The sequence below is a fragment of the Panthera pardus genome, unplaced genomic scaffold (genome assembly GCF_024362965.1).
Source record: "Panthera pardus isolate Hobbes unplaced genomic scaffold, ASM2436296v1 HiC_scaffold_26, whole genome shotgun sequence".
Taxonomy (NCBI): domain Eukaryota; kingdom Metazoa; phylum Chordata; class Mammalia; order Carnivora; family Felidae; genus Panthera; species Panthera pardus.
Window position 1 is genome coordinate 40,030,253 of NW_026526832.1, and position 26,074 is coordinate 40,056,326.

The window sequence follows — 26,074 nt, forward strand, 5'->3', positions numbered from 1 at the left end:
TGCTGAGCAAAATGAGAAACGAATTAATTACGGAAACATAGAGGGCTCTTTCCGCGACCTGGGGGGGGGGGGGGGGGACTGGAGAGCCAGCGTGCAGCTCTGTCCTGAGATGGCCCTACACCCTCCCAGCCCCTGGGAAGAATGGAGGACGCTCAGGAGTCAGAGCTTCCCTTAGGAGCCGTGAATTCAGTGCCCACCCCCTCCCCCCCAGCCTAGAGTCTGTGACCCTTCCGACCACTGGTTCAAGCCCAGGAGCTGGGGGCTCCTCGTGAGTCGTTGCGCCGTCCAGCTGGGGGGCCCGCTGTGCCTTCACCAGCCTGCTCACCTACCCACGCAGACTCGTGGGGGCCAGGAGTCACCTTTCCCACTGGAAGCAGCGACAAGTCTTCTCTTGGATCTTCTTATCTCCTGGGAACTGATCTTTGAGATTAGCCCATTAGTTAACCCCCAGAATCTCTGCAAGTTCTGGAGAGTTAAGGAAGTGTCATGGGCGGGGCAGGAAGCCCTGGTGACCTTGGACGAAGGACTCGCTGCCCAAAGACACGTGGCTGCAAACAGGCGGCCTCAACTCCCTGGACTCACCCACACGTCTTCACACAGGAGAGTCTTGATGGAGTTGTACCTGGAACGCTCTCCCACACGAACGTTCTGCGATCCTAAGAATGCAGCCTCGGGGCTCCAGAAGACTGGGCATCCCTCGCCATACTCACGCTGACAAGGGTCATGACGGCGCGTCTCCGCTTGGATAATTTTAGCCTCTAATAATTGCCGTCACTGTGAATATGAGCAGACCTAGCCTAAAAGTTCCCCATAAATAAGACAAACAACATCGCTGAGTAACTGTGATTAGAAAACGCAACAGCTGAGTCTAAGGGTGACGAACGGGGGTCTCCCGGCTCTCAACTCAGAGATTCCCCTCTCATCCCTGTGGAACAAGGGGCTCCGGGGGCCCCTCTTTGTCACGACAGAGCGTGACGCCTTGGGGAGGGGGCCGGGGGCCGGGACCAGCTCCTAGACAGGTGGGAGACTTCTCTACCTCAGAGGGAAAGACGCCACACTTGTCCCAGAGCAGATCCGGAGTATTTGACAAGGATGAAGACAGGGGGATGTGAACTCAGGTCACTGTACCTGGGCCCGGGGAGGGGCTGCAGAGGTCGCAGGGAAGGGGAGGGTCGTCACCGTCAGAGCAACCAGGCGGTCTCCGTCTGCCCGTGGCCCCGCCCAGCCCCCCACATGGCCTCGCCAGGGCGTCCGCTACCTTCCCACCGGCTCCAGTCCCCTCGCGCTCTGTAGGAACACGACCTCGTGACTCCGGCGGCCTCCTGAGCATCAGTCCAGGATTCCCCTAATTTCCCAGCCTCCTCTGCCTGTCTGAAAGGGTGTAACTCGTTGGCCAGGCCCCAGGACATGGCAGGTTGAGGAAGCTGACGATTCGTTTCTGTAATCAAAAAGAAGCACCCATCTAATGCTGCAACAATGCACTTCATTACCTGAGACCCTTTGGGGGGCGCTCCCAGACCACATCTCCTATGACCTGGAAAAGTCTAGAGCAATTCTTGCTTTGAAGTAGTATCTCTCATTTCTCGTTGTTCTTCTGGGTTCTTTCTTTTTTTTTTTTTTTTTTTTTTTACATCAGTTGTGTACTTGCTTGCCCATAGTTTATTTGAATGTCTGGAAACAACAATAGTAACACAATCAGGACTAGATCTTGAATTGGGTCTCAATCTAGATTGTGTCTCAATCGGATTTTTTAGCAACAACGCACTAAAAAAACAAATAGCACTTGTAATTATAAAGTTGTAATCCCCAGAGTTCTAACCACATCAAATTATAGTCATGAAGGTGGAAAAGAAATGCCCTATGGTTTTGTTTAAGAATTTGGGTGGGTTTTTTTGTTGTGTTTTCAAATTGTAACTATTGAGTATAAATTGTTTATAACAATCTGACTCAAAGGAGATAAAATTCACACCCGCAACATTTCAGAACACTCACGTAGAAACCGAAAGGGCCCTTGGGCCCAGCCAGAGCGGCCTCTGCGTTCTGGGCCCAGACTCCACCCTGGAAGCGGCTGGGCCAGGCCTCCCTCACCTACGCCCCAGTGTGACAAGTCCGACCCCACCCCAGGGGAGGACGCCAGCGCTGACACCCACCTGCTGTGGCTCCGACTCGTGTCCCTTACTTCACAGCTCTGCTGGGCCCACGATCGCAGCAGAAAACCACAAAAAGGAAACTGAGGTCCTCGGGTCTCCTCCTGAAACCCCCATCTATATAGTTCTGGTCTTCTACTTAGCATGTGAACCCATACTTTAATATGATTTTCAGGTAAAACCCTTTTCTTCAGCACACATTGTCCCTGTCTGACAGAACGTGGGTTGCGTGAAGAACTAGTCCAGCGGACTCCTGAGGTCCCTGCAAGGGGACGTTCGGTTTGTGGACTGTTGTTGGTGCCACGCGGTTAACCCCGGATCGGCACCGAAAACACTCGCCCTTTCTTCATACCTGCTTTCACCTGTGACCCATTTCATTATTCGCCTCAGCACAACGTAAGTAGAGCAAATTGCCTGAAAACACAAAGCCAGAGATAGAATTCTGTAAATGACTTTGAATCCTGGAGGAGGCTGGTGCGTGCAGGATATTTAGAGCCTGCTTGTTGATGGCTGCACTGACTGTCCCCCTCCACTAGTCCACATAATGAAGAGCAGACTTTATTGCACATATGCTTCCAAATAGTTAAATGCCAGTAACTTGAGAAATTCCATTAACCTGCAAGGATCTGTGGCCACTGGCACCATTGCACCAGCCATCGCCACCTTTACTGATGGCGGTCGCGCAATCTCAGACGACGCCGAGCACGGTGGCCTGGAGGAAGAGCTGCGCTCTGCCGTTGGCCGGGTAGCCAGGCGCTGACGCGGGTTCCCTTGCCTGTTTCCAGCCAGGCACCTGCCTGGGCTCCTTCCCCGGGTGGGGGGCAGAGGGGCAGCCGCAAGCTCAGAAATGCAGCGAAAACCATTTCCTTCTCGGGACAAATGAATTGAAGATAATCCTAAGATTTACAGCGTGAAGAATTAACTGAAGTTCCCTACAACTACAGCGTGATAGGAAGGTGCAGAGGTCATACCCGTGGACCGCTGGCATGTTCTGGGCAGCCTCTCTCGTGGGTGTAGAAAGAGCCAGGCGGTGACAGGGGCATTCTGTTTCCGTGGTTGCTCCCTCCATCGTTTCCTCCTCCCCAAGCTCTTGAGGGTGATGGGATGTGTTTCACAAGAAGTTCAGAGAAAATCACAAAAATAATAAGTCTCGCCTGATGCGGTCTCTCCTCGGACTCAGCTTGGAAAATGCCCCAAGATGTTGCCTGTGCTTCCGTGTTTTCAAACGTACGTATAGATTCGTGTCACGGTCAGTCCCTCGCGGGCACAGCAGTGCTGGGCTCCAGGTGGCCAGTCACGGTGCCACGGAGACACAGCGGCCGCCTGGAGGCCTGCTTCTCCAATCACGGCCCGGGAGCCTAACACGCAGTGTGTAAATTGAGAGGTGAATATAACTTTTATATTTGCAAGAATTCTGTAGAACAGGGTCGCCTTCAACTCGTATCACCTTGAACCCTGGGCCAAGGGCACGGTGCGTGCTCGTCGAGTCCTTCCACAGTCTTCCCGACTGTACTCACTGGGTCAGGTTTCTGTCCTCTTGCCGCTCTTTGGGAATACATGTATCTCTACTAAAGAAAAGTATTTGTAGGAACTATCCAGAAAAGAGACGATATTTGTTTTATACAATTAGTGACGCTCTATGACTAAGGTACGGCAAGTCTGACTTGCTGATGTTTAGAAAGATGTGTTAGATTTTTAAAAATGTGTTGATTTGCTATTGATATGTTGGTGCCCAGACCTCTTTTACCAACAAAAGTCTTTTCTGAGGGAACAGCATGAAATCCATAAAGGAGGCCCCCGGGGACACCCTGACTCAGCTGTTAGCAAACAGGTATTTTCTCCTAATCAATACACCTCATTTCCTCAGTGCATCGATAAACTTGAACAATCCTTCTTTGTTTTTTTTAATCAAAGAAACAAAAAGCAGGTGTGAAAGTGGCATGGAGGTAACAAAGTCCAGTCTGAGGGCTGGGGGGGGGGGGGGGGAGGGGCTCTTTAGAATCCACACATACCGTTACCTGTATTCGCAATATACCTGGCAGCAATTATCCAGCCCGGTGGAGACAGATGCGCATCCCAAACATTCCTTGAGCATTAAACAGGATACATTTCGGGTGAAACATAGGGCTTTTATGTAATTTTTAACATGGCCTTCTTTCAGCGAATTTTCCTAAATGCTTTTTTGCTATTGAACATAATGCTCATTCGGGTGTTATTTCTAGCAGCTCACCAAAATTCTCCTGAGGCTAGGAGGCAGGCCAACGCAGGGGTGCACTGGTCACATTGAATGACACATCGTACGGGCCACGGTGGCACCAACTGACCTCAGTCCTGCATTTCATGGGCGTTTGGTCTCTGCACACTCCTCCCCCTCTCTCTCAATCCTGCTGAGACACGCATGCGGGAACCACAGCGAATTAGATTTAGCTTCTAAACTTCTACGTGCATTCTGTTGCCTCGCTGCATATCATAATGAATTGTCTGTAAGGTAGAAAATTCAAAATAGCTTAATTCAGTCCAAACATGTGCTTCTGATGCTGAACGCCCAGCATAGGTGGCGTCGCTGCGTGAGCCCGAGGCCTTGCACTGTGCTGCCTGAGCGTCACTGCGAAAACAAACCATTTAAAAGCAATTGCTGCGAACATCTGTTTAAGAGTGGGTAACAAGCAAAGTTCATGAACTCTTAGAAAGCCTGGTAATATGATGAGTGTAATTATCATGCATCTGTTTGGGCTGTAAATAAATAAAGCGGATAAAAAATAAAAGTCACTCGTAAAATTTAGAATGAAAAATTAATATTTTAAAATTACATTTACCGCATATGCTGGTTTATTTTCAGAAGGATTAAGGAAATTGATAGTTGCTAGCAAGTGCTTCCTGTGGCCTCCTGGTTTTAGAGCAGTCCGCTCGATTTGAGCCACACCGCCCGCCGAGCCGCACGCGGGACCTAAGTCTCCAGTGCGTGGTGAACAGGGTTTGACATGCCATTGACTTGCTTTCCATGCTGTTGCAACTAAACTTCAAGTTCTAGCCATTTTTTTCTTTTCTTTTCTTTTTTGTCCTTTTTTTTTATTTTCTTTGCAGAAGACCATCAAATGAACTGTCACAATACTCGAATAATGCAAGACGCAGAAAAGGATGATAACAATAATGATGAGTACGATAATTACGATGAGCTGGTGGCCAAGTCCTTGTTGAACCTCGGCAAGATTGCCGAGGACGCAGCCTACCGGGCCAGGACTGAGTCGGAGATGAACAGCAACACGTCCACCAGCCTGGACGACGGCAGCGACAGGAACGAGACGCTGGGCCGGAAGAGCGAGCTGAGCCTGGATCTGGACAGCGACGTGGTAAGAGAGACGGTGGACTCCCTGAAGCTGCTGGCGCAGGGACACGGTGTGGTGCTCGCAGACAACCTCGGCGACAGGGCGTACGCAGACTCTCTGTCGCAGCAGGACAGCAGGAACATGAACTACGTGATGTTGGGCAAGCCCATGAACAACGGGCTCGTGGACAAGATGGTGGAGGAGAGCGACGAGGAGGTGTGTCTGAGCAGCCTGGAGTGCCTGAGGAATCAGTGCTTCGATCTGGCCCGGAAACTGAGCGAGACGAACCCGCAGGACCGGAGCCAGCCCCCGAACATGAACATCCGCCAGCACGCCCGTCAGGAGGACGACTTCGCGGGGAGGACGCCGGACAGGAGCTACTCCGACATGATGAACCTCATGCGGCTCGAGGAGCAGCTGAGTCCCAGGTCTAGAACTTTCTCCAGCTGTGCAAAGGAGGACGGGTATCACGAACGAGATGACGACACCACCTCCGTGAACTCGGACAGGTCTGAGGAGGTGTTTGACATGACCAAGGGGAACCTGACCCTCCTGGAGAAAGCCATCGCTCTGGAGACAGAAAGGGCGAAGGCCATGAGGGAGAAGATGGCGATGGAGGCCGGAAGGCGGGACAATGCGCGGTCCTATGAAGAGCAGTCGCCAAGACAGCTTCCCGGGGAGGAGAGAAAGCCTAAGTCCAGTGACAGCCATGTCAAAAAGCCATACTATGGTAAAGGTAATATTTCTACCTAACGTAAGTTGCCTCACGCAAGCAGGAGCTAGGGTGAAAGATGCGAGGATAGTCCACAAGCGAAGTGCGCATCACACTAAGTCATGTCACTAATGCAGATTTCTCAGAGTCGGTTACACGATTATGTTTTGTGACTATGTTGCTGGACAGCGAATAAAATATTTGTCTGGGAAATACACAAAGCAGCTCAATGCCCTATGATCAGAGCAGACGAGTAATATGGTATTTCAGCGGGAGACGCCTGCCTCGGAAAGACAGGGCTAGCGCACACACGCATCGCGTGATAGAAACCACTAGCATGAGCCTGTGTTCTTACAAAGGAGCCACGATCTATGTGGAGTGGCGAGGGTTTACACAACAATTAGCCAATCAGGGAGGAAGCACATTTTTTATATACTGGATTGGGTAGGTGGCATCATGATTTATAAAATTATCATCAAATGGCGGTTATTGATGAACCCCCCCCCCATAAAAAACATCCCTGATAGAAATTGAACAGTAACAGAATGACCGATAACATAAGACAAGGGCAGTGACTGCACATTAATTATCCTAAGATAGTAAGTAATGGGAGCCATTTGCTATGCAAGGCGTGGTGTATCCCAAGCTGAGATCAATAGTAATTTCTTTAGTATATTCATTCCCGCTCTCTGATTCCATCCCATGGTGGAAACAGTTATGGTGCTTACTTTATCATAAAACACTCAAAAAACCATCCAACATGATAGTTTTAACAGATTTTCACTTATAAAATATATTGACACGTATCTGCATGTATCTGTATGTTTAATCGTTCCCATGTGTAGTCACCATATCCACTAAGAGTATGAATACACACTGAATGAATGACTGACTTCATGTTTGCAGTAACAACCGTGTCCACTTGTGATATGAGGTGGGTCATGACTTAACCTCGTGCAGAACCTTGACGCTGTGGCTATTTCGGTTACAAGATTCTCTCAGAACTAAATAAGGAGCAATTTCAAGAATGAAATTGGTAATTCCTTAAATCCTTCCATATTAGGACCAAAAACAGAACTTTTGTCTTGTATTCGATTGTATTCCTTATAAAGACTGAGTTTCCCCACCGTGGATCTGATGGTGAGGTTCAGGAATCTGGTTTGAAAACCAAACAATCAGAAAGCCTCTTTCTCCCGCTGTGACATAGGTGTGTATTCTCCTCTCAATGTGTGCACAGAACTCTGTGGCATCGCTGTAACCACAGCCCAACAGGGGACGAACCGTAGCCAGAGGCCCGTCGGGTTCTTGCTTTGGCAGGTGCTTGAGCGCTGACCGCCGTCTCGGGTGACGCAGGGAGACCCTCCGGAGGGGCGGCATATGAGGAAGGGGCTGTTTCTTAAAGGCGACAGGCTCTAGCTCAGTGCAGCATCAGGCTTGCGTTGGTGCTGTGAAGACTGGGAAACAGCACATGCGTTCATAACCGTAGTGCGATCTATCAGGACCTTTTAGTTGGACGTTTGGGAGGCGGAGAGGAGCTAAACGCTTTTAGGAAGGAAGGGTGTCCTTTCTCACAGGGCGGCTCGGTGGGGCGAATACACATTGGGCTTACGTGTTAGACATCTGCAGACCGGGTTTCACGCGGAACGGGCAGCGAGGCACGCGGCAGAGCACTGTGGGAACACGTGGGCTCCCGGGGCAGCGCACGCAATGTGTGCCCCTGGCTCCTTTGGCTTCTGTGGTTCCCTTAAGCCCGGCAGCTTTCTGTAGATTCTTACTCATTTTGCTTTGTTATTGCTATTTGGTCTTATTTTGATTCGGGCAAGAAATGGAATTCAAACCGCTGGCTTCCCTTCAACAAATGGGGCAGGGGTGGGAACAGTAAAAGCCGAGATGTGCTTTTCCCTGAAATGGGGGAAGGGTTGGGGTTGGGACCTTCCAGAAGAGTCAGAAATCATTGATTCCTGACTTGACCAGTTTCTCTAGATTTCCTCCTCCGAGCAAGGCTTGTCCATTTTCATGTGTGTCCTGCTTCCTTCCCGGGTCCCTTCTCAAGCTGTCTGTGGGCATGTTCAGGACCAAATCAGTAAAGCCAGGCAAGGACCCCCGGTGGGGCCGGGAGATTAATGCCCTCCTTACTAAAACGATTAATTATGTGACATTTTACCAACATAGCCAATGGACAATTCCTACAACCGCACAGCACGTCAACAATCTTCATTTCCAGCTTCTTTGTTATTTTATTGCAACAGTTCTCACTTAAACACGATCTTCTCAAAATGGTTTGAATTATACATGAGTGACTCTTCCAAAATCTTGAGCTAAAACAAAACACGTTCATCATGAAACTCCTCTACCTTTCTCCTCCTCAACATCCACTCGAAAGGGAGGAAGGGGAGCAAAGCTAAACCCAGCGTGCAATTTTTTTTTTTTTTTCTAGACATCCTTGCCGGGTTTTCGGTTGAGTTACTGGCCTGTTTGCTTGGTTGGTTGTTTTGGGTTTGTCTGAATGTTTACCTTCAAGATGAATTGAGATTCCCGGAAATCAGCATGCGCGGGGAGGCGATGGCGGAGGCGAGCGGCATCGAGAGGAGAGTATACCCTTGTGTCCTCCAAAACTGAAATTGTTTGAGCCACTTGTTTTTATACAGATCTGCACTTAACTTCAGAACACTTTGGAAATGTATGAAATGATAGCACTTGTTAGGAAGCTGCAAGTGTACTGATGAAAGCATCACTTAATGATGAATAATAGTTAAAATTTAGGTTTTTACCTTTAAAATGCTATTTATATTTAGCTTATGATCTTAAATAATGAGTATTTTGCTCTGAAACTGTTACCGTGCACTTACTATTTTATATTTACGTTGATTAAATGATGCTGATATTATTACAACACTACCCAAAAGGCAATAAAACGCCAGGCTTTTTGATTATATGTGCAAGGGAAGCTCCAGTAAGATACTGAGAAACTGAAGCTACAACATAATTTCAGTTGTTTCAGGAAACCGTGATCTTCGACACCTGTAGGAAGTAGCTGACAGTTGCATCCAGGATACAGGCCCGTCAACAGCAGCCCCAGTTTAGCGATCCAGGACCTGAAAGATGTATTACCTAGGTTAAAATGCTAGCTTAAAAAAGGAAGGGGGGGGAGGTGAGCTTTTTATACAAACGTAAAAGCGTTTACATATTCCTGTGACTCCTGTGTCCGTTTCAAGTTCACATGAATGACTTAAGAAGAAAGTCCATCCGAATTCAAAAAACTTGAACCAAGCATGTATTTTCTAGCTGTCACGATTGGCCCGGTTAACCAGCCACGGATAGAAAAGTGTTACACCCCTAAAGAAACGTTAAGCACACACTCCCTGGGCTGAACCACCGTAGTCACTCTCTGTTGATGATCTGTGCAACCGGTTTTCAAAAACTGACTCAGAAATAATTTTTTTGCACACTTATATTACTATTTGGTCTGAGCTTTACCTTAGAAATATTTCTGCACATTGATGAGCTGTGGTCAATTCTGGATAGAGAAATAATTTTATTAACGATAGCATTGCATTTCTGGCATCTGGCGTTCAAGTTTTGACCAAAGGTCTGCTCTGCGCCTCCCTGCAGAGAGCCAACAGGGCTGTATAAGACCATTCCCTCTTAATTTTGCGTACGCATGCACAGCATCGTAAGATCCTTCCTCTGGTTCCAAGGACGGATGAAGAAATCAAAAGAAATGGTTGCTCCAGCAGCTTCTGAAACATTTTTTATTGCCCGTCACCCCCATCAGGTGGGATTTCCACCATTCTGGTCATTTGCTTACAGTGCCTTCTAAGAGTTCAGCTCCTTTTCAGAAAAGTCTCTGAATTGGTGTGCTATGGAACATCGTTGCAAGATAAAAGAAATAAAATGTAAACATTCCACCACCAGTAAAATTTTGCACCTAGTAGTGTATCCGATTAGAGCACCAGAAGAGACAGACACTGCACTGAGCAGCGTTTTAACGGCATTGTGCCCCCCGGTTGGATTTCACAGAGCGATTGTTGAGGGTCGCTGTGCGGTTTTGCTCTCTGAGAAGGTCACTGTCTCATCAGTATTTACGTTGATTTCTTTGAGCAACACAGCTTATCATGTAACACACGGGAAAGCAATTAATCAGGAGCTACGGTAGGGCTAGTCTTTTTTTTATCTCATAGAAAGTAAATTATTTTATGATTCATGATTGCAGTGTTTCAGGTCAAAAAAAATCACCCAAAACCACGGAACTACCTACGCAAAAGTCTATGTCACAGCCTGTCCCCTGACACCTGCTTTTTTTCTTTATTTGTCAAGGTCTCTTCAGGTTGTTAATTTATCACATTTGTCTTCAATGGGTAAAGAAGTTCATTCTCTTGACACCTGTTGTCGCTTTTAGATCCCTCGAGAGCAGAAAAGAAAGAGAGCAAGTGTCCCACCCCGGGGTGTGACGGAACTGGCCACGTAACCGGGCTTTACCCACATCACCGCAGTTTGTCTGGATGCCCGCACAAAGATAGGGTCCCTCCGGAAAGTAAGTCCGTGTTTCGCCAACACCCGTGGGAGCACAGCCCCGGGGATCTGTTTGTGTCACCCCACGTGCCTCTGTCATTTCCATCTCAGTGCAGCCCAACCTCGTCTCCCCGGCCCTTCCTGTGTTGACGGGCCGCTCGGCCAGGACTGGCGGCCCCTTCGAGGCCCAGTCACTCCTGCTCCGTGGTGGCCCAGGACGGCAGCTCGCCAGCCGGGACTCCACTCCGCTTCCATTTCTGACTCGCTCGGGCCCTCGGGCAAGTGACTTGTCCCCTCATCTCTCAGAAATCATAGCAGTGGACCGAGATGGTCTCTAAGACCACCGCCCCCTGCAGGGCTAACCTCCTATGAGTCCCCGAGAGAAAGGTCCCGGAGCCTCCTCTCGCCCAGTTATGTAGACTTCTGTATATATGAACCCATATTTGTTTTTGTATCTTACTGCATTTTGCTTGTCCAGAGTCTGTCTCGTGTCACAGCTACCCCAACTTTTCCACACAACAAAAGCTTAGCTATGGAGGCTAAAATCGGGTGGGTCTAGATCTTACGCATTCCTTTTAATGAGTTAGGTTGTGAGAGTGTGCAATTTATCTACAAACACAACTAAATTTAATTCGGGACCGAAACGGTGTACACCTTCTCTGTTTATCTTCCTCTCAGCACATAAAGTATGCCAGCTATTTAAATACAATTAGAATTGATTGCTCAGGGGAAAAGGCACATTTTCAGAAATGACAACATGAGTTTAAGATCCCGATTTTGAGCCTAAGGTATGTGAAGGATTTTCCTCATTAGCTGAGACACAGTTTCTAGCAGGGAAAATGAAATCGCTTGGCCGACATTCGTCAGGATGACCAGGTGACGGTTCAGAGGAGTTTTTGAGGGTTGTCCCATTAAAATGGCTAACTTTGGAATTCTTGAGACGCAAATCTGTCAGAACAAAGAGAAATTCAGGGTAGTCGCTGAGGCTTAGAAAACGGGTTTGGCTGAACATTTTCCGATGAAATCTTTTTAGAAACTACTGTGCCTCCAGGTTTTCAAACGGCTACTGAAAGTAAGCAGCCCGTGTTTCTTGTAACGGCCTTGTGAGCAAACCTGAAGGGTATGGAAAGAAACGAATTCGAGTGCATGGCCGTGCCCGTGTGTTACATGAGCAGGGAGACAGCATGGTCTGACCGCAGCGGCTTCCTGTCTGAGCACCGTCCGTGCCGGCCTCTCCGCGCACTCCAGCCTCCCTGCCTCCCTCACTCCCTGGCGAGCCCCTGTTTCCCAGATGAGGAAAGTGGGGAGCCGATGCCCTCACCCTCTCTTCCTGGGGGATTAGCGCGGTGTCTGGCCGACCCCGATCTGCACAGGTACTAACCCGCCTGAGCAGGGAGCAGGGCTGAGTTGGAGACTCCACCTGTCGGAACCCCAAGCTTGTGTTTCTGCCGAGGCCTGGCTTTGCTGCTCCTGCCCGGGTCCCCACGAGCTGAGACACCGGGCCAGCCACGGGCCCTCCACACCCCACTTTCCTTATCCCCAGCTTGGGGCACGAGGACATCACTGGTGTCTTAGGTACAGAGAGGCTCCTGACAGGACTTTTCCCGAAGGCACACGTTTTCGCCTCCGAAGTGGAAAATCAGTTCCCTTCCGTGGCTGAGAAATTCTCCACGCTACTCATTTTCACAGGAAGAGCCTACATGTAGTAGAGAAGGGGGATGCGCCCCGACCGGCTGCGTGGTGTACGTGCTCCCACAGACCACGGGTCAGCCCGCACCTGGGCTCACCTCTGCCGGGAGGAGGCCGGAGGTCCGCTCGACACCCGTCTCCCAAACGCCTTCCAGAGCGTCTGTAGGAAGCTGTTTCTAAATACTTGTGTATAGTTCTTTGTAGAATCATAAAAACTTTAAAAGGAAAACATGAGACTCCTCAAAGGGCATGTCTTATTTTTTAGTTTTTAGGTGTTTTTTCCGGTTTTTCCTTGGCTAGGCTCCCCTAATCACCCTTTCCGTCAAGCCGAAGGCATTAGAGTGTCGCACACCCCAGTTTGCAGCACGCTGTGCTAGAAACACGAGGACATCCCACTTATGGGACTCAGTTCTGGCCCTCCAAGAGCCCCAGCCCAGCCAAGGACAGCCGCGTGCTCAAGACAGTGGGTGACTCACACCTGAGACATCAGACTTCCCAAGGGCCCGCAGGCTTCACCGGGGTCGCACTTGAGCCGGTCCTGAGGGAGAGAGAAGGGGTCCACGGCTTGTCTGAAGGCTGTTGCGGTAGTCCACGCGGGAGACCAGGCGTGACGGAGGCAGTGGCCAGGGAGGGAGGATCTGGGACAAGTTCAAGACGCGTTCCGGACACAGGCTGGCGTGCAGGAGGGGAGAGGGAGGGGGTGGGGGTGACGCCGAGAGCTCCCACCTGGCACGTAAGAACGTGGACTCCAGGAGTAGATGTGATGGGGAAACAGGGCCCCGTGTAACAGAAGGAACAGAGGCTCGGATTTGCCATCTTCCCTGGAAGTGCTGGGTGGCACTGCCACAGGCTGCCTGGAGGAGGGTCCAGGGTCAGGTACACAGGCGGCTCCCCAACCTCTTTTCCCAGCCATGCTGCCGGAAACCGGGAATGAAATTGCCTGGAGAGGAGACATAAAGCGGAAACGGACAGGAGCCAAAAACAGGAGTTTGGGACATGAGTGTGTAGAACGTGGGGCCGAGGAAGAGGGGATACAAGCAGCCAGGAGAGCATGGTTGTTCTGGAAAGATCCGCACGTGTCGGGGGGCCAGACCCCGGGGTCACCAGGCTTAAGCAAAACCTGTCGCTGACATTTAAGGGAGGGCAGAGGGCGGTGGGGAAGAGCGGGAACCGTGGATGCAACACAAGTCCGAGGAACATGGGGGGCGCAGCGGGGGAGGGGGCAGCAGGAGCAGAGGAGGGGCTCAGGGTGGGGACAGGAGTGGGGACAGGAGGGCGACAGGAGTGGGGACAAGAGCAGGGGAGGGCAGGAGCAGGGGAGGCAAAGGGGAGCTCTTAAGTCAGGCTTAAGAGCTCACACACACCTTGTAACAACCAGGCTCCTTTTTATAAATGAAGTGAGAGCGAATGAGGGATGATGGAAGGCACCTGACCTTCGGCCTCAGTCCTGGGGATACAATAAGGGAGCGGTGGGCCCTGACGACCTGGAGGGCACTCGCCGTGACCAAAGGAGCACAGGAGGGGACAGGAGCGGGACAGGAGTGGGGACAGGAGCAGGGGCAGAGCGGGGTGGGGGTGGGGGGGGTTGGGGGTGGCAGAAGCACAGGATCCTGGGACGGGAACAGGATTTAGGGCAGAAGGGGGGGCAGCAGAGGGCGGCCGTCCCCCCGACCGCCGGCTGGGTGCAGGCCGCACGCAGCAGGCAAGACCCAGCTGCAGACCAGCACGGAGGGGTCTGCTATCTGCCGTGAGGACCCAGCTGTGGCAAGTGTGGATAAACAGACAGGAAAGAGGACATTGGGAAGAGTGCGCGTGATGTTGTAACAGGAAGACGGGAGAACCCTACTGAATAAAGACTGATGTAGGTGAACCCAGGCCCTGGCGGGGAGTGGAGGCCTGGGGCCAGGGAGGAGCACAGAAGGAAGACTTGGGTTGGGAGGGGGGCACCCAAGCTGGGAGACTGGGGGGGGGGGTGAGGGGGCGGAGTCCTCGTAGACGGGGGTGGGGATGCCCTGTGCCAAGTGGGGGAGAGAAGGGGCAGGAGGAGCCTCCTTGTGCTCAGAGGACACGGTGGGGGGTTATAGGCGGGGTGGGGGTACAGGGGCGTCCGGGGAGAAGGCCTCCCGACACCCCACTCTGGCCAGCTCCCCAGCACACAAGGAGCCTAAGGCTGACTCACCTTTGTCAGGTCAGTGCTTACCGAGCGCTGAGCGGACGTCCAGATGATGCGGGAGCCGTGAAACCGTAAAGATGAAACCAAAATATACTCCCTTTTCAAGAAACTGGCCAGGAGTGAGGAGGCTCTCGTAGGCTCCAGTAGAACAGTGTCTTATGGGAATAGCATGCAAACGTCAGGGAAGAGAGAGATTGTTCTAGAGAAAGAGGAAAGTTGTAGAAAATAGAGAAGTAGTTCGGGCAGACTTTGCTTTCCATGGTTCGATCGTGGGTGAACCTCGCTGGCCGGGAAAGCGCCCCCCGGTCTTGTTGCCTCGAAGCGGACGGTAGTGTGGGGGCAGGTGCTGTGGCTCAGTCCTCCTGGCTTCCCACCGGCACCTGTCAGCCCCTCCCGCTTCCCCAGAGTAGCGGCCGCTCACGGAGGACCAGACAGAGGATGACATATGCAAACTGTCAGGGCCAGTTCCCGACACGTGTAAACGCAAACGCTGTCTCCCAGCAACGGGCCGCTTGACTCCTGGTGCTGCTGAACCACATCCTGCCGTGTCTCCGTGCTGACTTCACTTACTATTCTAGCTCATTCCATTGGAAGAATAACAAAATACTTGATTCTCAGATGAAAAGTCATTATTTAATTCATTTTATTTAAAAATCAGGCTTGGGTTTCTCTATTCACCGGTGACCACCTTCTTAATTCCTTGTTAATACCATGTGATTCCAGAGAGTATAGGCGTGTCTTACAAATCACCAGTGTATGTGCTGTTACATGGCCAACCGATGTTCAGGGCTGACGCGCAGGAGATGTAGGGAGGCCCCGCTTCCCTGCCCCATCTGGAACGTTCCCCACCCCCACAGCCCCGGCCCAGCGCTCCCTGCTCTGCATGCCCACTACACTAAGGTTGAGAGAACCTTCTTCTTTCCACATGTGTGTTCCCGACCATGCCCATCACAAGTGTGTGTAGGACTGTCCATTGTGAACTAACCCAGCCTTTGTTAAAATGATCGCGTACTCGTATCCGGACCATTTCTGTGTTTTAACGCTGGGCTGTCTTCTCTGCCTCTTCCTTGTCAAGTTCTTGCCATGCATGAGAATGTTCTCAAGTGTCCTACTCCGGGCTGCACAGGGCGAGGGCATGTAAATAGCAACAGAAACTCGCACAGAAGGTAAGCAAAGCGTCCTGCGCCCCACGCTGCGGGGAAGGCGGCTCCCCGACAGCCCCATCCCCGTCCCTCGGGAGGGAGTGCGCCCCTGCACCCCTCCCCCTCCTGGGTCGCTCTCTGGGAGCAGAGGGTACTGGTGCATGGTGCATGGGGAAGCAAATCCGGAGAACCATTTTCGAAGCGTGGACTTTGTTACTTGTTCCACTCATTCGTCCTGCGTCCTCTAGAAGGCGCCCTCCTTGGTGTGAGGAACGGATCCACAGCCCTCTGTGGGGAACGCTCAGCTACCCTCGTGGGTGGGGAGAAGCTCTCCTGTGCGCACCGTGCAGGGAAGGGTTCCAGCGCGAGACTGGGGGGTCCGCGACCCAACCGAGTTGCCCCTAGAACTCTGCCGAAACCCCAGTCATCAGTGTAGACACGGTGTGGACACAAAACACTAGCAAGTGTCCAAAAGCGCTAGTTGGGGGGCGTTTGGCACGACCGTAAGCCAGGTACGTAGGCGTACCCAGAATCGCACTTTTGCTCTGACAAATTCCAATTCTCTTTCCTCCCCTGTTCTGACTTTTACCAAGTTGCTCATGATATTCAGATCATATCAAATACTTCTTTATCAACAGCGGAGTGATTCTGTTACGGTCCGCCTCATGGCCTATACTTTCAGCTTCAAAAGCGCACGTAAAATTATGCCTAAGTGGAGGAAACAGTTATGAGTTTCGTCTTAATCTCTGCTTGCCTGACTGGTAAATGTTGTGACTTGTGTGAAGTTTACCATGAAACAAATCACGACCCTGTGCCCCTCAGCGATCCTCCAGGACTTAATCTGCCAAGAAAGGGATGATCAATAGGTCGGTTCAGTTCACGCCGAGCACTGTTCCGTATGGTCTTTACAATATCGGCCCCCTCCTCAAACCTTGGCGGGGTCGTGTATTTTTGAGACGTGACGCACACGTGGGGTGAGCGTCCGCACATGTGTGTAGATATATATACAGACACACAAAGAATAGACACTGTGAGTTCATGAGGAATAAGCCCAAACACAAGAGAGCCAACCTGCCGTCTCTTCCATGAGCATTTAGTTCCAAAAACCACTTAACGGTGGTCCTGGAGACTATCCTGCTTCCTCCCCAATGCCATTCGTCCCCCGGGGAGGGTGTGAACGAGCTGGTCAGTGACAAGCCAGAGCGCTGTGGTCGGTGGCGCTCACGGGGTCAGCCGAGAGCTCGCCTTCTGGTGCCGGTCAGAGACCTGTCGTTCTTGGGCTCATCCGGCCCAGACGGCTAGATCCTCGTCTCCAGAAACATCCCGGAATGGAATCTGTGTCTGAAATTTCAACTCGCTCCTGTACTCTTGAATGACACGGAACTTGGCTTGCTGTCACTGGAAAGGATTGCGTGCCCTTGGTGCACGGCCTGGCCCTCAGCACCGTCCACCGGAGACCCAGAGGAACCCGTGCAAGGTGCAGCCGCGGTTGTTGCCCTCTAACCCGTCCCATCAGGAAATCCCACGGCAGGTGTGGGAACCCACGCCGGAGCCTTCTCGCGCCGACCAGGGGAGAGAGGGGGAGGTGGTCACGGGGTCAGTGTGCCGTGAAGCCTCTGGAGGAGACAGCTCAGCCCCCTCTCTGTCCTTGCAGCCTCTCTGGATGTCCTATTGCTGCCGCGGAGAAACTGGCAAAGGCCCAGGAGAAGCACCAGAGCTGCGATGTGTCCAAGTCCAACCAGGCCTCAGACCGCGTGCTAAGGTACCAGATGCCGAGCGCGTCGCCTCGTGAGAGCCGCGCATGCCCAGCACGCCAGGGCATGTGGGGGTCCGGGCCGGGCGGGAGGGCTCACGCCGCGGCAGGCGGGCACGCGGTCACCGGTGCGGGTAAAAGAGCCGAGCCCCGGCCCACCCCTCGCCCGCAGGGCTGTGTGAGGGCAGGGGGTCGCTTCGGTGGTCGGGGCCTCCGTCCGCCTGCCGTCGGTGGTTCTGGTTTTCTTTCCGGCCTTGAAAGTATTCGGTGATTCTCTGAATGTGGGGGGAGGGAGGGGAGCTCTACACGTGAATGAGACAGTCACCCGAAGTGCTTTTATCTTAATGTGGAGGAGAGGGCGGAGGCCAGCCCGCAGCCCGGCGCCCCTCCCGGTGGGTGCGGAAGCCGTTCTCCACACGGGAGCCCTCGGGGGGCCTTCCACCCTCAGCCACCCGACTGAGAACCCGAGAGCGGCCAAGCGACTCACGTGAACCCACTCAGTCCCTGACGGTCCAAGCAGGAAGACCTCAGAGATCACCTGGTCCAGCCCACTGTTTTCTTTTTTGATTTTTTAATGTTTATGTATTTTGAGAGAGAGGGAGAGAGAGCAGAAGCAGGGGAGGTGAAGAGAGAGGGGGAGAGAGAGAATCCCAAGCAGGCTCCGTGCCGTCAGCACAGAGCCCGACGCGGGGCTCGAACTCACAGACCGTGAGACCATGACTGGAGCCAAAGTCTGACGTTCAACCGACTGAGCCCCCCCCCCAGGCGCCCCCACCCACTGTTTTCTTAAGTTTAGAAAAGAAGGATTCTCAGGAGGCGGTGGAGAGAAAAAACTTCATCCCAGACAGGACCCACCCACCAGCTCATTCCCCGGGCTGCGTGGCCATCGTCGGGGATTCTGACTCTTCATTGGACGTGGTAGTGGGAACATGCCCCGTGTCCTTACAAAGGCGGCCCTGGTGGCTGTGGTGGCTTCAGACCTTCTCCAGTGGGAGGTCACTGGCACAGAAAACAGGCGCTCCCTCGGAGGCATTTAGGTTGGTTCCAAGTCTTGCTGTTAAAGAGGAAGCAGTACGTTCATGCGCATGTGTGTGTGCGCGCACACACACACACACACACACACACAATTTTGATTCTGTTCAATTACCAATTCTTTCTTTGGGATAAATCACCTGGAAAAAAATCACTGTTCAAATGGCCTGAACACCTGCTTGGTTTTGTTGTGTATTATTTTGAAGCGTTCTGAAAGGATTTTACCACAGTCGTTAAACACCCTTTTGTCCCTCAATAGAAAAGTTAAAGTCTTTATGGAAAATGAAAAATACTGAAATAGGCAAAAATAAGAAAAATAAAAATCATTTATAATCCCACTATTTAGAGACAAGCCCTCCATAAATGTTGGTGTGCATCCTTCTAGACCTCTCCGTGTGCCTGAGACCCCCTCTTCCCGGAAGGTAAAGCAGACAGGGGGCGAATGGCTGCCCCCTCGGGCCCCGTCCTCCTGAGGAGACGACTGTGGGCCACAAATGGTGCACCTGTAGGCTTTCTTTACATGCCCAGGCTGGGCCTGGCGAGGAGGGGCCGCAAAGGGAAGGACCCTCAGCCACCATAGCGGGAGGCACCGGGGAGCCAGCCCGGGCCGTGGGGACTGGGGGCTCTCTCCGGAGGAGTTAACTCCAGGGTGGCGAATTGGCCAGGCCTCCGGGGCTCCCCGTGCTCCCCAGCTCCCGACGGCTCACCGCAGGCACTGACGTCCCAGTTAGGAGCACGATCTGGGGGACCTGGTCTCCGGGTGGGCCACCTTTGCGTTCCCCGTGGGGTCTCCATGCGGGGATGCTCACTCGGTGGGCGAGGGAAGAGACAGGAAGGGAGGAAAGAGATCGCTTAAACCTACACTTATGTAGCTAAGAGTTGAAAAGTCTTCAAGCAGAGTGTCCAACAGGAGGGCTTAGAGTTTCCAGTTCTGTCCCAGTTTTCCACTCCCCGGCCGCGGGGGCCGGCCTCCGTCACAGCCTCTGTCCATCACCAAGTGCCACCTTCTCTCCGATGCCTCTGCTCCAGGCGCTGCTGCTTCTGAGCTGGGCCTAGACTTTTGAAGCTTTGGGGACCACGCTTCCCCGCCTTGCCCCCTAGGCAGAGCAGACTCCCCCTGGCCCCATGCTACCCCGCCTCCCGAGAGCCCCCAGTGATGCTGTCGCCGCACCTGCCTCTCCTCTCTCACCCCTGCACTTGTGCCCCTGGACCACTTATCCACCTCAACAGCTGACCTCACACCTCGACTCGTAAACTAATGTCACACTCTGCCTGCTCTTGGAAGACAAGGCCACGAGTTGTATTCACTTCTGCACCTCCACGTGTTACCTGGAAAAGGGCCTCCAATAACAGGCGTTCAACGAATGACCACATTATTTCGTTAATGTGACGAGAAGACGCAGAATTAATGAAACCAAAATAAATGTGTTGATGATCTGGTAAAATACTAGCATGATGGGGGGCTGAGTGAAGAATGCAAGGAGTCCTCTGCACAACTTGCCTGTAAATCTGAAGTGATTTCCCAAAACAGTTTAAAAATCCCACCCATGAGATCAGGAAATAGGTGAGCACACACACGTACGCGCACGCACAGCACAAGGCAGAATAGTAATGAGCGTATGGAACTCAGTGCTCCTCCATTTAAATACTTCATTCGAGAGTCTGGAAAGCTGAACGACTACCCAATAAAAGTGCGGGAGGCACAGGCTGGTGTTCGTCAAAACACATCACATGTTCTGTTTTAATATCCAGTTTTGCGTCAGCCCGTGTCCCTAAGGGTATGTCTCTAATTTCCGCTTATTCTTTTTCTTAAATGTTTATTTATTTTTTGAGAGACAGAGACAGAGCATGAGCAGGGGAGGGGCAGAGAGCGAGGGAGACACAGAATCCGAAGCAGGCTCCAGGCTCCGAGCCGTCAGCACAGAGCCCGATGTGGGGCTCGAACTCATGCACCGCGAGATCACGACCTGAGCTGAAGTCGGACGCTTAACCGACTGAGCCACCCAGGTGCCCCTGTGCCCAATATTTTAAAAGATAAAGATGAAGCTTATCAAAAAACTTGTAATAGCTTAGTCTTTGAGCAAATACTACCCTTTCACCTCATATTTCCCTGATTTCTTCTTTTTTAAAAATGCTTGTTTTTATTTTTGAGAGACGGGGCGGTGGGGGGGGGGGGGGGAGAGGAGAGAGAGAGAGAGCACAAGCGGGGAAGGGGAAGAGAAAGAGGGAGACAGAGGGTCCGAAGCAGGCTCTGCACTGACAGCAGCGAGCCCAATGTGGGGCTCAAACTCACGGGCTGTGAGATCACGACCTGGCCGAAGTCGGATGCCCAACTGAGCCCCCCAGGCGCCCCTCCGCTTATTCCTTTGAGGAAAAGGTCTTACTAGCCCACCTCCTTTGCTGTGACTCTTCGTCTCTGAAGCCACTGGGAAAGGAAGGCCCGGCTGTGAGGTCTTTCCCATGTTCATCAAGCCGGCTAGGACTCCAAAAAAGAAATAAGGGGAAAAGTTAAAGGTCTTGCTTTCGTTCTCTTTATTGGTGTGTTGAAAGTCAGGCGGATGGCTTATGTGGTGCTATAAAATCCCGGCACATGTGGTCTGTGCTCGGGAAGGTGGGATTTGAGCAACGTGCCCTCGTTTTGATGTGAACCGTGTCTTCCCTGCAGCCGCGAGAAAGTAAACTACCGGTTATCTCTTGTTTGCTCGTAGGCCAATGTGCTTTGTCAAGCAGCTCGAGATCCCTCACTACGGCTACAGAAACAACGTCCCCACGACCACGCCTCGCTCCAACCTGGCCAAAGAGCTAGAGAAATATTCCAAGACCTCGTTTGAGTACAACAGTTACGACAGCCATACTTACGGCAAGCGGGCCATAGCCCCCAAGGTGCAAACCAGGGATATATCCCCCAAAGGATATGATGGTAGGAGGTGCACACTCTTATACACGAGAGTCACGCTTGCCGTTAATAATGTTGTTGTTGTGTCTATCCGTTCCCTGCACACTGGTCGAGCATGTGGTCCCTTGGGTACCAAAGAAAAGCATGCCCACCTGGGCGCACCTGTGTGCTCACGGGTGTGGGTGAGCGGGAGCCCTGCGGGAGGGAGAAAGCCGCCCTTCCCTCGGGGTTTCCAAGGCAATGCATTCTGGCCGCTTTCAGATGCGGACAGAGCGAGCCTTTGGCCGGTCTGCATTCGGCTGTGCTGCTGCCGCGTCCTTAGGTTCGTGAACTTCCTCTAGTCGATGGCCCCAACGCAGAGAAGCCTGGGAGAGCCGGAAGTAGCCCCCAGCACCAGCACTCTGCAGTCATCTCAACCTTGGATGCACATTAGATTCATCTAGGGAGATTTTAAGACTTCTATTGTCCGGGATGCACCCCAGACCAATTAGACCGGAATCCCCGGGGGCATTGCCTGTGCGGTGACATTTTCTAAGTAGCCAGTGATTCCAAGGTGCATCCAAGGGCACACGATTTCTACCGGTGTCACCCAGCCTCTTTCCAGCAGGCACCGGCCCTGGCCTGTTCCTCCACCGCGAGTGGGGCCAGGCAGGGCCGCCCCCTGTGACCTAGCGACCACGCATCCGCCAGAAACAAAGAGCAGGTAGAACAGATGAGATGCCACCTCCTCAGGAGGGGGCAGCTTCCTTCCTCTCGCGGGTTCTGGGCCCTCTGCCAGGGGCGTGAACTAGTTGCCTTCGGTTCCCACTGCTAACATGGTAAGTCGTTGAACCAGAGAGGGACCACTGCGTTTCTCTGACACCATGTATTTATCCGACCGCAACTCTGCTTGGAATTCTAGGATATATATGGACCGAGTTGGCAAGCGTTTCCGACTAAGATGTGGGTTATAGGAGTTCTGATGACTTATAAGTCTTATCTTGGTGTTCTGTAGCGGAGGCAAGGAGATGGGCCTTTAAAGATCTTTTAACTCCTCTCTGAAAAAGATCTTTAATTAAAATCACAGCACACAAAAAAGTTCATTTCGATTGAACGCTTGGGGAGTTCCAAAACCTCTTTCCAATGCAGTGTGAGTTGCTGCGCCTGTGTCTAAGTTATGGTAGTCATTCTTTGCCTTAGTAACAATTAATATGCATAGTGAATGAAATTTAGTATTTCCTAGATGTGTTGCATATTGATTATCCTCGTGCGTATCGATTCTCAACGTAGAGGAAGAAAAATGTAGGTGGAGAAAAGGGAGCGTCTTAGGGTATAACAGAAAATAGTTATTTTTGTTCTGTTTATTTTATCCTAATGATTTGCCAATTTCTGGTTTGTGAGAATTTTATCCATGTGATTGCAAAGGAAGGAGCAAAAAAACTGAACCCATGTCATCAGGGTTCCGCTTACACGATTTCCGATTCAGTGACATCTCACGGTGACTGGAGAAGGAGTTCCTCTGGAAGCCTGTCTTCCCGCACCTGCTTGCCACACCTGTTGTTATGTGTGGCCTGATTTCCTTAACCTCATAGTTACGGTTGCACTTTGGGTGAGGTCACGACCAGTAGAGCACATTTTCCTGCGCCAGACGTCAAACCTACTCGGGCGTATTCTCGGCTGTTCCGTTTAGGAGCTGCGTGGTGTGGGGCAGATAATCTTCCTGGGTGTTAGTTAGTGGTTAGTCCGTGAGTTAGTGGCCCACCCCAGGGACCTCACAGAGCTGTTGTGAGAATTGGCTGGCAGCTCTAGAGAGTTGGACAGACATTTGATCGTTGGCATTCATTCTCACCGAGCCTGAAAACACCTGTTGTCAGAAACCAGGGCTGAGCCATGCTCTTCAGCTGGCCCACAAGGAAGCAAGAATACAGAAGAAAAACTTCAATATTACGTCTTTAAGAAGGGAGAAAAAAGCAAAAGAAAGACAGTCTTTCACCACAATTTACCAAGAAAAGCATCGGTGACTCCATGTTTTCCTTACACTAGATTCATCTGACAGACTTTTAAAACATCAAAGAAAGTGCCCATTAAGGATGAGGCAGGTCAGTTTTCTTGATGGGATAGAGCTGAGAAGAGCCTTCCCTGGACCTCTGCACCACAGAGCAACTGTAGTCTGTGGTCCCTACAAGAGCGTCCTCCCTGGGACTTGCTGCAGGTGCAGAGAATTGAGTCATTGCTCTTGAAGAATAACCATGAAATGAGCCTATTGTGAGGAGAAGCATAACGTGTGGGAGGAAGGGGCAGGACCATGGAAATGCCAAACAGGAAAAAAGAGTAGGACCTTTCTCTCCAGTGTTTGGATATCATGACTTAGGTCCCACCACCTGTGATCAAAAACACTCAACACACATTGATTTAGTTGCCTGCATTCTTCCAGACACTGGCTAGTTGTTATCTGTCTTTCTGTCTATCTGTCTATCCACCCATCCACCCATCCATCCGTTTGTTCATCCATCCATCCATCCATCCGTCTGTTCATCCATCCATCCATCCATCCATTCGTCTATCCATCCATCCATCCATCCACATTCATCCACTCATCTGTCTATCATGTATCATCTATCTATCTCTTCTTTCCCTCTGGATGTCAAGTTTCAAGGAAGAGCTTGAGAACAAATGGAAGGCAGTGAAACACACACTCATGCAGACAATGAAGGAAGGAATCCATTCTGGAGGAATTAGCATGAGCTTTATTGAAGTGGCAAACCTTACACTTGATCATGAGCTTGAGTACAAGTTATACAAAGACAGAAGCCCCATGGGCTGGTAGGAATGGCCAGTGGCCTGGCAAGGTGCCTGAAAGTAGGAACAGGCAACTGTGGAGAGGGCGACGAGATGGCTGTGTATCACCCACTGTGCCAAGGAGCTTGGGGTTCTCTCTCATAAGGCTTGAAAGTCTATGTGCAGGGCATTCAAGGAGGGAAAGTGGGAAAGAACGTGGGGCTCCTGCACATGTGTGTCGGCCCTGCCCTCTCCCATGGGCACCAGGCTGGCATCTCCCCTTAAGTGTTTGTTACCGTGAGCTGAGAATGGCTCTAATATGTTTACATTGTTGGAGGGAAAGGAAGAATTTGTGACATCTAAAAATCACGTGACATTCAAATTTCGGCGTTCATAGGTAAAGCTGTACGGGCCCCCGGCCACCCTCATCTGTTTGGCCCGTGACCACTTTCGCACAACGGCAGAGCTGAGTGCTTCTGCCGGAGACCACGGGGCCCACGACACCTAGACTACTGTCCGGTGTTTTACAGGAACAGCCGCCAACCCCAGGCTAAGACATCTCCACTCTTGTCTCTGGGCAACTTATCACGGCCCCAAGCTCTGTCCAAACCCATAGTCGCCAGAGCCCCCGTGGGCTCCCACCACGAGCCTCCCTTTGTATTGCTGCCAACTCCCAAGTCCTCCAAGCTAAGCGCTTAGCGATCAACTGGACTTTCTCTTTGCTCCTCAGACTCAGTACCACCCCAATGTGCTCAACCTCCCGCCTTCCACCCTGCCTGGGCCCCCCGGCTGGCGGAGCTGCTTGGATGGCCGTCTGGGGTGAATCCTCAGGAGCCAGACCCTCCAGGCCCCCTCGCTGCTGCCCCCAGCCAGCTCTCCCCGGAAGGCCCCCGTCCTGCCCGCGCCTGGCCACGGGCTCCCCCAGGGCCAGTCGCTCCCAGGGCCTCTCCTGCTCTCAGCGCTCTGACTCGACCCGGCCGGCACTAATCAGCCCTCCTCCTAACTTCACGAGGTCACTTGCGCAGAACCGGACAACTGTCCTCGGCCCACATGCAGCTCCGGGCCCCACGCGTGGCAGTTCGGGGTAAACAGCTGATCTTCCCACTGGACCGGAAGCGCCCGTGCCGATTCAAACCTCACAGTGCCGGGGCCGGCCAGGCAGACCGGGGCCATGCAGAGAACAGCACCTGACTGCATGGGTGAGCGGGAAAATGGAGAGTCCCAACTGGGATCCGATGCTTTAAGTAACGTGAGCGAACGACGGGCAGACCTCCTCTAGCGGGTTCTCGCCAAAAAGCTCCTTTCCCACGTATCCTCTGCGTCTGTCTCCATGTGCTCAAGACGATGCTGACTTACGTCGACACTGTGAGAGTCAGCGCCGTGAATCAGGGTGTGCGGATGCCTGAACGCAACCAGGCTGCCGGCTGCCGGCTCTCAGCCGCGGGTGAAGCCTCAGGAGGCGAACGTCTGGACTATGCTCTTTATGTCTGGTTTTCGTAAGGATGCATCGGTCTGTTCCTTTACGTCAATACATCAGAAGGTGGGCATTCCTGGAGGAAGGAGGCACGCACTTAGCACAGGGTCACCAGAAGGCTCTGGTTGGAAGCTGGTTGCTTTTACTTTCCAACTTGTCACATTTAGTCAGTAGAAATCCCACGGAGTCTTTCTTTGTCCCGCCAGAGAGGGCAGAATCCTTGAAGAGGGGTCTCAACGCGGGGTGGGGCCTGGCTGGCTGCCGCGGTTGCCGCGCGTGGTGATGGCAGTCTCGTGGGAAAGTGTGCACCCCATAACCTCCAGTGACAGGCCGACACGTGGAGGGACACTGACAGATTCTGTCTGCTGACTGACTGGGAAGGGGAGCGCATTTGGTCGTGGTCAGCGGTCAGTGTCGCCGGCTTTGCGAGCATCCTACGAGTAGGAGCCACGTTACCCGGA

At 52.1% G+C, this 26,074-nt stretch overlaps 1 protein-coding gene across 15 annotated transcripts in view; it reads left to right on the forward strand.

Moving 5' to 3' along the window:
* Positions 1 to 26,074, forward strand: part of MYT1L (myelin transcription factor 1 like) — a 427,147-nt gene that overhangs the window by 327,619 nt on the left and 73,454 nt on the right. For 11 of the 15 annotated variants that reach the window (XR_008418137.1, XM_053891207.1, XM_053891201.1 and 8 more), the window contains exons 10-14: positions 5,232 to 6,209; positions 10,585 to 10,719; positions 15,635 to 15,725; positions 17,356 to 17,463; positions 21,195 to 21,406. Coding sequence is in view for 14 of the 15 variants with exons in the window: in XM_053891207.1 (XP_053747182.1) it covers positions 5,232 to 6,209; positions 10,585 to 10,719; positions 15,635 to 15,725; positions 17,356 to 17,463; positions 21,195 to 21,406 (1,524 nt within the window). In the remaining variant the exon portion in view is untranslated. The remainder of the gene's footprint in view (positions 1 to 5,231; positions 6,210 to 10,584; positions 10,720 to 15,634; positions 15,726 to 17,355; positions 17,464 to 21,194; positions 21,407 to 26,074) is intronic. The other 4 variants (XM_019435814.2, XM_019435815.2, XM_019435811.2 and 1 more) reach the window with 1 other exon arrangement.